General features: G+C 37.8%; 1 protein-coding gene across 2 annotated transcripts in view; it reads right to left on the bottom strand.

Moving 5' to 3' along the window:
* Window positions 1-12,555, bottom strand: part of CLPX (caseinolytic mitochondrial matrix peptidase chaperone subunit X) — a 36,463-nt gene extending 23,908 nt beyond the window's left edge. For both annotated transcript variants that reach the window (XM_022579775.3, XM_022579776.3), the window contains exons 1-3: window positions 12,274-12,555; window positions 4,976-5,136; window positions 3,202-3,319 (exon numbers count right to left, since the gene is read on the bottom strand). In XM_022579775.3, coding sequence (XP_022435483.1) covers window positions 3,202-3,319; window positions 4,976-5,136; window positions 12,274-12,352 — 358 coding nt within the window. In that variant the 5' untranslated portion in view covers window positions 12,353-12,555. The remainder of the gene's footprint in view (window positions 1-3,201; window positions 3,320-4,975; window positions 5,137-12,273) is intronic.
* Between the last annotated feature and the right edge of the window lie 413 nt (window positions 12,556-12,968).

Below are 12,968 nucleotides of genomic sequence, written 5' to 3'. Positions count from 1 at the left end.
AAATGTTGAAGAGGATGTAGAGAAATTAGAACCCTTACACATTGTTAGTGGGGTTGTAAAATGGTTGTAAAACTACTACCTCTGTAGCAGTTCCTTAAAAAGCTAAACAAAGTTAACATTTCACCCAGCAATTCCATTCCTAAGCATATACCCAAGAGAAGCAAAAACATAAGTACACACAAAAACTTGTAAACAAATGTTCACAGTAGCATTATTCGTTCATAATGTCCAACAAGTAGAAACAACTCTCAAATGTCCATCAACTGATGAATGGATAAACAATGGAAATACTATTCAGCCATAAAATGCAATGAAGTACTGATACATAATACAACACTGATCAACCATGAAAACATGCTAAGTAAAAAAAGCCAGATATAAAAAGTCACATAACGTATAATTCTATTTACATGAAATATCCAGAATAGACATATCCATAGAGACCACAAGTAGGTTAATGGTTGCCAAGGCTGGGAGGGGAAGGGGTGGAAAGTGACTGCTAAGGGTTATGGGGTTTCTTTTGGGGGTGATATAAATATTCAGGAATTAGATACTGGTGATGACTGTACAACTTCATGGATATACTAAAAATTCCTGAAATGTATACTTTAAAAGGGCGAATTGTATGGTATGTGAATAATAATAGCTCAATAAAAAATTAAAATTTAAAAGAAAGAACTTGTATGTATTAACACACAAAGCTCTCAAAACACTGCTGAGTTGGGAAAAAAAACAATTTGCAAAAACATGAACAATATGAAACCATTTATGCTTTTTAAAAGTTATGTGTTCAATGAAGACATATTACAGAAATGTATCTTTAGCATTATCTATAATGCTCTACTTTTTTTTTTACAAAGGGAGATATACATATGTATTCCTCGGGTAATTAAAAATAATTTAAAATGACAAAAAAAGTAGACAATTACTTAAACAGGCCATTCACAGAAGAATTACAAGTGACTAAAAAGCACATAAAAGAATAAAAACAAAAACAAACAAAAAGCACATAAAAATATGTTTATGAACTAATAACTAATAAATGCAGATTCAAACAAAATGAATAACCCACGTTCAAACAACATTCTTTAGAACCAGGATGATCCAATTTTCAGTGAGTAGACACAGAAGATCCTCAGCATTCAAAAGGGATGCATTCTGGAGAGACTTTTATTATGGGCCAGCAAAACCAAGGAAGAGGGCCTCACTGCTGAGGCTTCTTTCTTCTATGCAGTACAGCTCCAGAGGAAAGGGACAGTGTCATGCTCATCTGTGTATTTCCTGGGCCTAGCAGTGTCTGACTCAACAGATGCTTTGTAAGAATGTACTCTTGTTTTACTCTTTTCTTCCACATTCTCTACTCCCACATCTCCCTCCCTAATTATAATTCCCAAAGGAAACAGCCTTGAGTTGATTAGATAACACTAAAGTATAGTGTTTTTTATCTAGATAATCTCTAGGGAAGGTGGGAATCTGTATGTTAACAATCACCTTCAGTGATTAATACAACCTGGAAAGTTATGAAAACACTGTATAAAAAGAAAAATTTAATCTCAAGAGGAGCTAGTTTATCCCTAAAGAATTCCAGTTGGTACAAAGGACATGAACTTCTGAATAGGAAAGGAATTTCTGAATAAGATATCTTCACTGCTCTATAACCTTGGATGAATTACTTAAACTTAATTTTAGCTACTTCATTTATAAAAATGAGGATATTCCCTGTTTTGACAAAAATAAGATTGTGAGAATAAAATTATATATACTGACATTTATTAAATGTTAGTTTCTTTCCTTTTCTATTCTAGGAAATTATTTTTAGAGTAGAATTATAGGTCTATAAAGGTTGAAATCTTTCTTTGGGGAAAAAAATGGAAATTTTCTTGATTAAAACATGTAATATGACACTGCCAGTATGAATTGAGCATCCTCAGACATTTTGGAATTTTACTATATGACACCAATGTGTTAAAAGTAAATGTTATTTAGAAGTTGTATCATCCAATTCTACCACTATCATTTTATGTTGCAATCCAAATTAATTTTCATTCATACTGATTCTTCTCTTTGATCTCTTACTGGGCAAAGCCACAAAGAGAACCTCATATAGAATGGTACCACTTTAAAGGTCTTTCCAAAATTGTAAAGATATGCTACATGTAATACATTTTCATATAGTGGCCAATTAATATTAATGATAGATGTGAAAATGTAACTGAAGTCTCAATATTTGAGTTAGAATATAGAGAATCCTCTCTAGTTAATCATCAGAAACTGAAACTTCTGCCAAGCCTGACCGTCAATCTTTTCACAACTGGATAGTATAGCAGGTACCACGGTAGTGCAAAGTAATTTACTCTTGAGTCATTACCATCAACTCTAATCATGTAGGAAATGATTTATCTGATTCATTAAATAAAATATCAGCAGTAGCATCTCTGCATTTCAGAAATAGTTACTGACACTAACAGCAAAAATAGGACTATTGATGTCTTCCTTCTCTTAGTGTCTGAATCACTAATAATTATCAGACACTTCCTAGAACTGAGGACTTAGCACCTCTGGTAAGTACTCAGAGAGGGAAAATACCTTAATATTTGAATAACTGACAATCTCCAGCTATATGAGATGCTTAATAGGTATTTGAAGAACAAATACAGAATAAATAAGCCTTGCTTCTTCTACAGCTTAATGGTTACATACATGAAAACCCACAAAATCCAAATTTAAAATAAACACATGTAAGCAAAATAAAGAAGCAAAGAGGGCTTCCCTGGTGGCGCAGTGGTTGACAGTCTGCCTGCCGATGCAGGGGACACGGGTTCGTGCCCCGGTCCAGGAGGATCCCACATGCCGCAGAGCGGCTGGGCCCGTGAGCCATGGCCGCTGAGCCTGCATGCCCAGAGCGGGAGAGGCCACAACAGTGAGAGGCCCATGTACGGCAAAAAAAAAAAAAAGAGAGAAAAAAAACAAAGAAGCAAAGAGTTTTCTTAAATTACCTTATACCACAGTGCAAAGCATTACTAGTCCAGGAGATTTTTAGTATCTGGTGAACGTAAAAGACTAACGTAAGTTCAGGAAGAAAATAATTCTAGTTTATATAATGTATGTATTTATAATGTATATGTTTATACAATGTATATAATGCAAGTAAAGACTTACAGAAAAGGCAGGGAAAAAGAAGAACAATAGAAGAATACTTACACACAAAGGTCTCTACGTGTGTGCACAAGTCGCCACATTTAGGACAGCGAAGCTGGTTTCCACCTTTCCCAGAATTCCCAGAGCCTGACTTCTTACTGCTTCCCTCACTTGCTGATTTCTAATGTTTGTGGAAGAAAAAAAAAAAGAAAGAGTCAATTATTACTTTCAGGCAACCACCATGTAACTTAAGTATAAACAATATTGTTTGTAATCTTATAATTTTTACAATTTTTAGAATGGAATTATTAGTATAATTTATATCTCTATTACCACTGGTGTAAAAACAATAAAATCAGTTCTAGTAAACACATATATTTACTGCATTCCTTCTTTACATGGTATGTGCCAGCATGTATAATTAGCTTTTCTGCAATGACAATCAATAAACACTATTGGAAAAAAATCAATAAGCACTAGTAAATTAAAAAAAGTTACTATAGGTAAAAAACTACATTTCAATGAAATTGAATCAGGAGTTATTATCTTGGCAAGTAGTGACTCAACTTTCTTGAATCTAACTTTTATCATCTTTAAAATGGGGATAATTTCACCTACTTTAGAGGGTCATTGTTAGGATTAAGTGTGGATATGAAAGCACCTAGCATTTTGTCTCACATATATTAATAATTCAAGTGTTCTCAAATTCACATAATAAAAAAGAAATGATAATTCACTGACCTAATACAATCACCAATCATCTACTTGCTAGCTACAGAGTAGCCTAACATTAAGTCATACAGATATCTAAGATTTTGAGGTAGAGGATGAAGTAAGGTTTATACTATCATGAGTTGTAAGAACTGTGTGGAAGCAGAAAATGATGGTTATTCCCAATCCAACCAACCATGAGACTGACTACATAGATTATTTTTTTTATTGGAGTATAATTCCTTTAGAATGTTGTGTTAGTTTCTGCTGTACAATGAAATGAATCAGCTATATATATACATATACCCCCTCCCTCTTGGACCTCCCTCCCACCCTCCTCCATCTCACCCATCTAGGTGGTCACAGAACACGGAGCTGAGCTTCCTGTGCTTTACAGAATGTTCCCACTAACTATCTATTTTATGCATAGTAGTGTATATATGTCAATCCTAATCTCCCAATTCGTCCCTCCCTCCTCTTCCCTGCCTGTGTCCACATGTCCGTTCTCTACACCTTAATGAAGCTTCTTTACTGCTTTGGGGTGTTAGAAATTTTAACTACTGCTTACTAAGTGCAATGCTTATCAAACTATTTTATGGCTCAGACTGATAACACAAAATAAAAATATGTAGGGACTTCCCTGGTGGCACAGTGGTTAGAATCCGCCTGCCAACGCAGGGGACACGGGTTCAATCCCTGGTCCAGGAAGATCCCACATGCCGTGGAGCAACTAAGCCCGTGTGCCACAAGTACGGATGCACTCTAGAGCCCAACTACTGAGCTCACAAGCCACAACTACTGAAGCCCGTACAACTAGTGCCTGTGCTCCGCAACAAGAGAAGCCACCACAGTGAGAAGCTCACACACCGCAAACAAAAGTAGCCCCCACTTGCTGCAACTAGAGAAAGCCCGCGTGCAGCAACAAAGACCCAATGCAGCCAAAAAATAAATAAGTAAATAAATTTATTTTTTTTTAAATATGTAAAATTCTTCAGATCATTTTATATATTTCACATTTCCTACAGAAAACATACAAACCAATGAAATACAGAGTAGTATTATTATATTTAATTGTTTAAATGAGGGAACTCAAATATGTGTATAGATGCCAATAAAGATAAAATACCTTATTTCCATCTCCAGAGCCATCTTTACTCATCCCATCTTTTGAAGCAAAGTATGCTGGTGTTTCTGTAAAGGCTCTAAAAGGAGCTCTTCGTAGAAGCTGAGTTTCAAAGGTCCCAAGCCTTCCTAAAACTGGTATATGAATGCGACCACAAGAAATACCTGAAAATACAATGAAATTTAGTCTACACATCAAATATTAACACACCTTCAATAAGTCCCCTGGGGACAAAAATCCCTCAAGCATAAAGGAGGTTGAAAAAGCTATTGTCTTCACAGCAGTAGTACAAACTGGTGACACCATCTTCAAAAACTGGCCCGACCTGTGCTTTGGAAGTAAGGAAAGACCACCCAGGTCATAACAATGAATGGCTCTTTCAAAGTGTGAAAAATAAGTAGTTCAACATCTGCCTCACCTATAGGGGAAAAAGGCCATTTATGTCCTATATTCTTATACTTCTTATATTATTTCTACCAATGAGAATAAACAATTGACATGAACTCATCTGTCTCTTTGGTTATATGGGGGTAATATCTGCAACAATGGCAACAAATTTCAAATGTTCTTTTAAAAGTTATGTGCTATTCATTAAATCATGTTTTAATAAAATATTTCAATCCTATAGAAAAGAGAAATATATTTCAATAAAAAAATATTGTGTAACCACCATCCAGCTTTCAAACATTTTAACCTTTTGCCATATCTGAAGTTAAAATTCTTAGAAAAGACATAGGTTAATCACTGACTTATTTGGCAAACTTTTTCTGTAAAAGACGAGGATAGTAAGTATTTTCAGCTTTGTGGGCCATATATGTAGTCTCAATCTCATTAATTCTCCCTGTAACATGAAAGCAAGTTTAAACAATATGTAAACACATGGGTGTGGCTGGATTTGTTCCATGGGGCCACTGTTTGCTGACTCCTGCTTTTTTCCATATAAATACAAAACAGGCCTCCGAATAAATTATAGTCAATGGCAAAAGAGCCATACTCCCATAAGGCAGCATTTCCCAAGCTGGTCTTTAAAAGACTGTTCCCTACACAAGAAAACTGAACGGTCATACAATAGGTTAAACAAAATTCCATAGACTTCAGAATACTAGAGCTATTCAGAATCTTGCATAAGCTATAATGTACATTAATGAAGCCCCAAAAAGGAAGTTTCCCAGCAGAGTGCTATTAGGAGGTAATAAACAACCAAGGGGTTAACACTTCGATAAATTTAAGAAACTGATTTTCCCTCCCTCATTTTATTCCCTGCAAAATTCACAACTCAGGACTTAAATTTTCATTCCCACACCTGTTAGGGCTTTTAAAAGATCATGCACACATGTATATATTGTATCCAAATGCAAAAACTGGTTTAAAATTATGTAGGGCTTCCCTGGTGGCGCAGTGGTTGAGAGTCCGCCTGCCGATGCAGGGGACGCGGGTTTGTGCCCAGGTCTGGGAAGATCCCACATGCCGCGGAGCGGCTAGGCCCGTGAGCCATGGCCGCTGAGCCTGCGCGTCCGAAGCCGGTGCTCCGCAAAGGGAGAGGCCACAACAGTGAGAGACCCACGTACCGCAAAAAAAAAAAAATTATGTACATCAAACAATTCAAAACCAATTGCTTAATTATATAACTGTTTTTTTAACGACTCCCATTTTCCAACACAATTTTGTACACTGTTAGAACTAGTTTCTTTACTGTTAGAACTAGTTTCTTTACTTATCACCATAGGCCATCTCCAGTTCCACGAAGTACAAAAATGAACCCACCAAACTACTCAGGAAAGATACAAGTAAGAGGAAACAAATTTTCTCATTTCTATATAAATTCATAAAGAACACCAAAAAAGGATTATGACATCCCAGTCCCTAACCCAAAGAGTGTAAAATTTTGCTTAACACTATTAAGCTTGACTATTAATAAGGAAAAAAAAAAAAACCAACTACATTTGATGTTTTCCTTCTAAGAAACATCTTCAAAAGACATTTCAAATTTTCTCTGTAACATTTCCATTTTTTGCAGTAAATTATGTTAGCTATTACTCTCTCATTAGAATGAGATCTAAGGTAGTTTATGAAATTTAAGCTAAACATTAATGTTTTTCCAAGGATATAATATGATTTAAAGACTATGTCAATCTAAAAAGCAGGTCTAGAAAAAGTCATGGAGGAGAGGGATAGATGAAATCAAGAATGCAGAAAGTTGAATGCACCTTGACGCTGGGTGACAGGTATTTTGGGGTTCAGTGTTCTATTTTGTGTGTGCTTGAAAACATCCATTATAAGTTAATATGAAAGGTAGCATAATACAATAATTTATTATAATCTATGTAACAAGGGTAACTTTTTTATTGAACCTTTATGATGTATTCACAAAGAAAACTACAATTGTAACAAGCTTTATGTGAGGCTATTTGTACTTGGATGTTTAGAACAAAACTTAGCCCTGAAGTATCAGATAGAGTGTATTATTTCCCACTTACAATACATCTTTTAAAATAGTATTTAACAATTTACAATATCTAGTATTATTAGAAAATAAGCTGAAAGGAAATTATCTTTGGCAATTTAAGAGAGAGAAAAATTATGAACATGATCCTTTTAAAATCTACTTGAATAGAAAGAAAAAGTGTCCTTCACCTTAAATAATTTATCAAGTAACATATGAAACCAATGCAACCATACAGTCACCACAGAAAATACTATCTGAGAAACATGTTCATATCATTTAAAAATCTAAATTTAAGAATTTCTTTGCTGGCCCTGATGGTATGGTACTGGAGAGCTGTTTTAATATTCTACTGATATAATCTAAGGGCTACACCAACAAGATGCTGTAAATACTAAACCTCTGGGTCTCAAACTTGGGCATGCATTAGAATCACCTGGAGAACTTGTTAAAACACAGGCTGGAGGGGATTCTCCCTGGTTCTGATTCAGAAGGTATGAGGTGGGACCCAAGAATGCATTTCTAACAAGTTCCCAGATGATGCTGATGCTGCTGGTTTGAGGGCCCCACTTTTTAAAACCACTGTACAAAACAATTTAAATGATCAGTCATTCACCAATCATAGAAAATCCTCACAGAAATTATTGCAGCAACCCAATCAGTTTTTAACCCTTTTTTGTGCCCTCTGGCAGTCTGGTGAAGCCTATTCAGAATGTTTTTAAATGTACAGAATAAAATACATAACAAAGGAAACCAATTATCCTCAAGTAGCTATCAAAATATTTTTAAAATATTCTTTTTTTAACATCTTTATTGGAGTATAATTGCTTTACAATGGTGTGTTAGTTTCTGCTTTATAACAAAGTGAATCAGTTATACATATACATATGTCCCCTTATCTCTTCCCTCTTGCGTCTCCCTCCCTCCCACCCCTCTAGGTGGTCACAAAGCACGAGCTGATCTCCCTGTGCTGTGCGGCTGCTTCCCACTAGCTATCTATTTTACATTTGGTAGTGTATATATGGCCATGCCACTCTCTCACTTTGTCCCAGCTTACCCTTCCCTCTCCCCATATCCTCAAGTCCATTCCCTAGTAGGTCTGTGTCTTTATTCCCGTCTTGCCCCTAGGTTCTTCATGACCACTTTTTTTTTTTAGATTCCATATATATGTGTTAGCATACGGTATTTGTTTTTCTCTTTAAAAATATTCTTCTTAACAAAATTAAATAAGATCTAACAGCTTTTAATGTAACTACCATGATTTCAAAGTAGTGGAAAGTATAAACAATATTCTGAAATACCAGTAATGTAAGGTGATATGAAAATATCTGTGATTTTGATTGGTGACAAATCCACAGGTATTGCTAATACTACTGTGGTTTGCTGCCTACATTCGTAATTGAGGGAAATGCTATATTTCACTCAGATTAGTGAAAATAAAGTTCAAAGAACCTCTGAATTCTATCCCTGGGCCCTTTGGAAGCCTGTGAACCCAGGTGAAAAACCCCTAAAAGCCAAAAAGGGAAGCATTTATGGGAAGTATATTTCGAAAGAGTACTTGGCAGCAATGACAGAAGACAGTCAAGTTAAACCCCTTACAAACTTCTGTCATAAGGATAAAGCTTTGAGTTTCAGAGCAGTTTTTTTAAAAAATATATATTAGAATAAGGTACAATGATGTTAGGGCTATTAAGAACTTGGAGGGTAATTTATTCAATTTCTAAATACTTGACTTCCTATATTCAATCTTGAACTAAGCATTCTCCAAAAACATACAAATGATTCAGCTTAAAAGATTAACCGATCTTTAATTTGCATTTTAGAAATAGAGCAAAAGAACTAATTAAAATTTAAAACTATATTTGTAGTGACAATATTTTAAGTGTATAACTGATGAAATGGCAAATTAAGTTAAATGCTCTCTTGAACACCAGTCCTCTAACCTCCAACACAAATTGGAAACAAAATTCAACAAAAACTCGCAAACAATGCTGGCAACTTAGTAGATGCTTATTGCTTTTAATAATCTCAATTTTTTATTTTATGCCCAAGTTATTACTTCAGGAATACTGAATACTTCTTAATAAAGAAAAATAACATCACTCCTATGATAGCTTTCCTCAAGTTTAAAAACGTTTGATAGGTTTTCACTAAAGCTACTAGTCTTCTGGTCTGAAGATGAACATGCCCAAGAAAAGAGAAATGTTGATTAGGAAATAGTGTGCTATTCTAGAAATAAAGATGCTCTATCATTTACTCACTTTGTCATATTAATTTGTATTGGATTTAACTACAAGAGAGGGGGCGAGAGAGAGAGAGAGAGAGAGAGAGAGAGAGAGAGAGAGAGAGAGAGAATTAAAATCTAGCTAAAAAAAATTATGGATGCCCACCAACATGTTTGAGCATCTTCAAATCTTCATTTACACCCTCATGAGGTGACACCCTTTCAATGGACAAGAACAGAAAGCATCCAGAAATCAAGGGAGTTACACAGGATCACACAATTCTCACAGCCAAATTCAAACCAAGTACTGTCACTCAGAATTTTTTAAATGGAATCAAACATTTCTGAATGCATATATTTAGAATGCAAACTGACTGTTATATATGCAAAGTACATTTGAAAAAATATACATCAATATTGAAAACACCAGCAATTCAAGTAGAAAAAATATTTTAAAATTTTACTTTACTATAGGTTTCATATTCAAAGAGAATAGTGAAGAAAAACACATTAAATTGGATACACATAGCCCAACAGGAAAAGAAAACAGATCCAGTGTCTAGTGTGACAATTTATCAAATTAATTTTTCAAACTACCGTTTAAAATTTTTAAAGTCTAACATGACAGATAAACCAATAGAAATAGAGAATAGCGCTGTACTTCAGAGGAGCTCTGAAATCTCCCCTTTTATTCTTAATTCATTGTACAAATTTCCTGTTAGAAGACTATATTGATGAAACTATTTTTATTTGTTTAAATTATGTTGCTGAAATTCTTAACTCTGTACATAAGAATAATAAACTAGCTAAAGTTCAATTGTGATTTTTCTATCTTTCACCTCTCTTCCTCTTTCCAAGAATTCTAAATAAAAATAACCCTCTTCAAGGTTTTTCAGGCCTTAAAAAAATACATCTTTATATTCTTGTAGACTTACGTATACTTTTAGAGTTTCTACCATGGAAAACAAACATTTTATGTAAGTCCATGGGAAAACCATTTGCTGTTTCATTGTCATATAAAAATATTAAATTCTATAATGATATTGGGTAATGTCTCATACTTTAGGTTTTACTCCTTTACAGTGAAAATTATAGTTTGGTATTTCTGAAAACCTCTAGTAAACTTGTATTAACTGAGAAACAAATAGATAATTCCTAAATAAGTCATTAGTTTTTGCTGATTTACCTAATGATAGATTTAATTTTGAAAGATGTTGTTTTGAAAAGAAAAATAAACAAATAGCTGCACACTTCCTATAACTCACAGTTTTCAGGGACAATTGATAGAGACAAAGAATGTTGTCAAAGAAGCCTTCCCTGTCCAAGGAGAACACATACCTTATACAGGCCCAGAAACAATATTATTCTTTGTCTATTCCTCTAAACTCGAAGATGAGGACTTATTCACCCTTCCATCTCCAGCACCAAAGCAGGGCCTGACACATAGCAGGCCCTCAACAAATTTGTCAAATAAATGAATTTAAGTATCTGTCACTTTCGAGTGTTTGCAACTCATATTCCTGGAATAGGGATGTCTACTTGTTCAGGATTAACAATGTTCTGGGACTAAATTCACTCCTTTACATTTATGTACCATTTTACAAAATGCTTCTGCCTACACAACCTCATTGAATCCCTCTGTGAAATAAACTGTCGGAAAATAAATATTTAGTAAACTGTAAGAATTTTACAATGAAGCTAAAAATTCGGAAAAGGGAGCTGTTTTTTTCTAATCCAAAGATCATAAACTGATAATCCAAAACAAAACGAATCTGTCTAGAAGTTAGTGATTATAACAGGATCTAGACTCTTTGTCTGCTATTCATAGATTTAGGGAAGAGAAAAATGGTTTCTTTTCCGGAATCTCTTGGCTGGGGTTGCCACTCTTTCACAGCTCCTGATAAACAGAAAGGAAAGGTAAACAAGCGCCACCCTTAAAAAACTACTTGGGGCTGTCAAGTTAGGAAATCCGGCAAACGACTGACTCCTTGAGACACCTAAGCCCTTCAGAAACAATTTCTGCGGGAATTTCCATCTCCCCGGGCGCTTTGCTGCGGCCCCCGAAAAGTAGTGCGAGTCAGCTTTACGTCCCGGTGTGAGCGGCCGCACAACGACTGTAACACCGCGGCCCCCGCGCGGCCTGCGCCCGGGACGGCCCGCTCGGCGCCCCGCGGCCCCGGGGGGACCCCAACAGGGGCGGCTCCTCATCCGGGCCCTTCCCGCGGCCCGCGACAGGCCCGAGGGGAGCCCGGCCGGGCTCCGGAAGAGGAGCCGCAGCCAGGGGAGGCGGCAGTCACCTGCGGAGTGGGGTCTGGGGACACTTTTTAACCAACGGAGCACTGCGTGCCTCTTTCAGGGTTTCTGCGAAGCGACCACATTCTGGCCCCAAAGTCAGAGGGCCTGAAAGCGGGAGGGTGGGGGAGCCAGAGGGTTTCACTTCAAATGTGAGAACCAGCTGCTCCAGAGGTTGGCAGAGACCCATGCCACGGAGAAAGGGGGGGTTGCCAGGCGAAGCGCCGAGCACCTCCTCACATCCTCGGGGTGGAGGAGGCCTCTCGCCCTCCCCGGGGTCCCCGCCGCCGCCGACCGGGCCACTGCTGGGTCAAGAGCTCAGGTGCGGGACTACTTCGTTACCTCTTGGCGCGGAGGCGAACGAGGAGCTGATGAGCCGCGCAGCTGTGGCGCCGCAAGTACAAGCGCCGCAGCCCGACATCTCCGCGGGGCCTAGGCTGGGGCTTCGCCCCCTGCCGCCCTCCGGGTCTCAGCAGCCGACTGCTACTCGCGGGGTTCGCTGGCTTGGCTCCGAACTCTCCTGTCGATTCTAGGCCCACTGCAGATATCACCCGCCTGGGAGCAATGCCTTCACGCTCTTCGTGCCCCACTGCCGTCTACTGAATAGACACCTAACATGCCCCCCCCCCAACGTTCTCCTCCCCCCGCACCCTCCCCGCCTATCGGGCCCAGGGGGGCTTGCGCGCGCCTGCGTCCTAGGCCTAGGGAGGGGGCGTGGGCACGAGCCGCGCGTGCGTGAGACACAAACGTAGGCGAGGGGAAGGGGGCGGTGACCTGGGCGCCAATGAGCACGCTACGGCAGAAGGCCGATTTACCCCCGCCCCCACCAAATGAAGAACTACAAGTCCCGACCCACAATTCTTCCGGAAAGTCCCTTTATCCTAGCGTTGAAAAGTTTGCGATTGTAGCGGAGAGATGCATGCCGGGAGTTGTAGTTCCAGCTCGTAACAGTAAACTGGTCATTTTCTACTGGCGTCTGAGAAGGTCAAAGTGAAACCCGTGGCTTATCCGGTCGCAGGAGGAGTCTTGAAAGCCGC

Source organism: Delphinapterus leucas, chromosome 2 (assembly GCF_059928025.1).
Source record: "Delphinapterus leucas isolate spDelLeu-1000000601 "Yukka" chromosome 2, BTC_Dleu_Yukka2, whole genome shotgun sequence".
Lineage (NCBI taxonomy): Eukaryota > Metazoa > Chordata > Mammalia > Artiodactyla > Monodontidae > Delphinapterus > Delphinapterus leucas.
The sequence above is the reverse complement of the archived record's forward strand: the minus strand, read 5'-3'. Positions and strand labels throughout refer to the sequence as shown.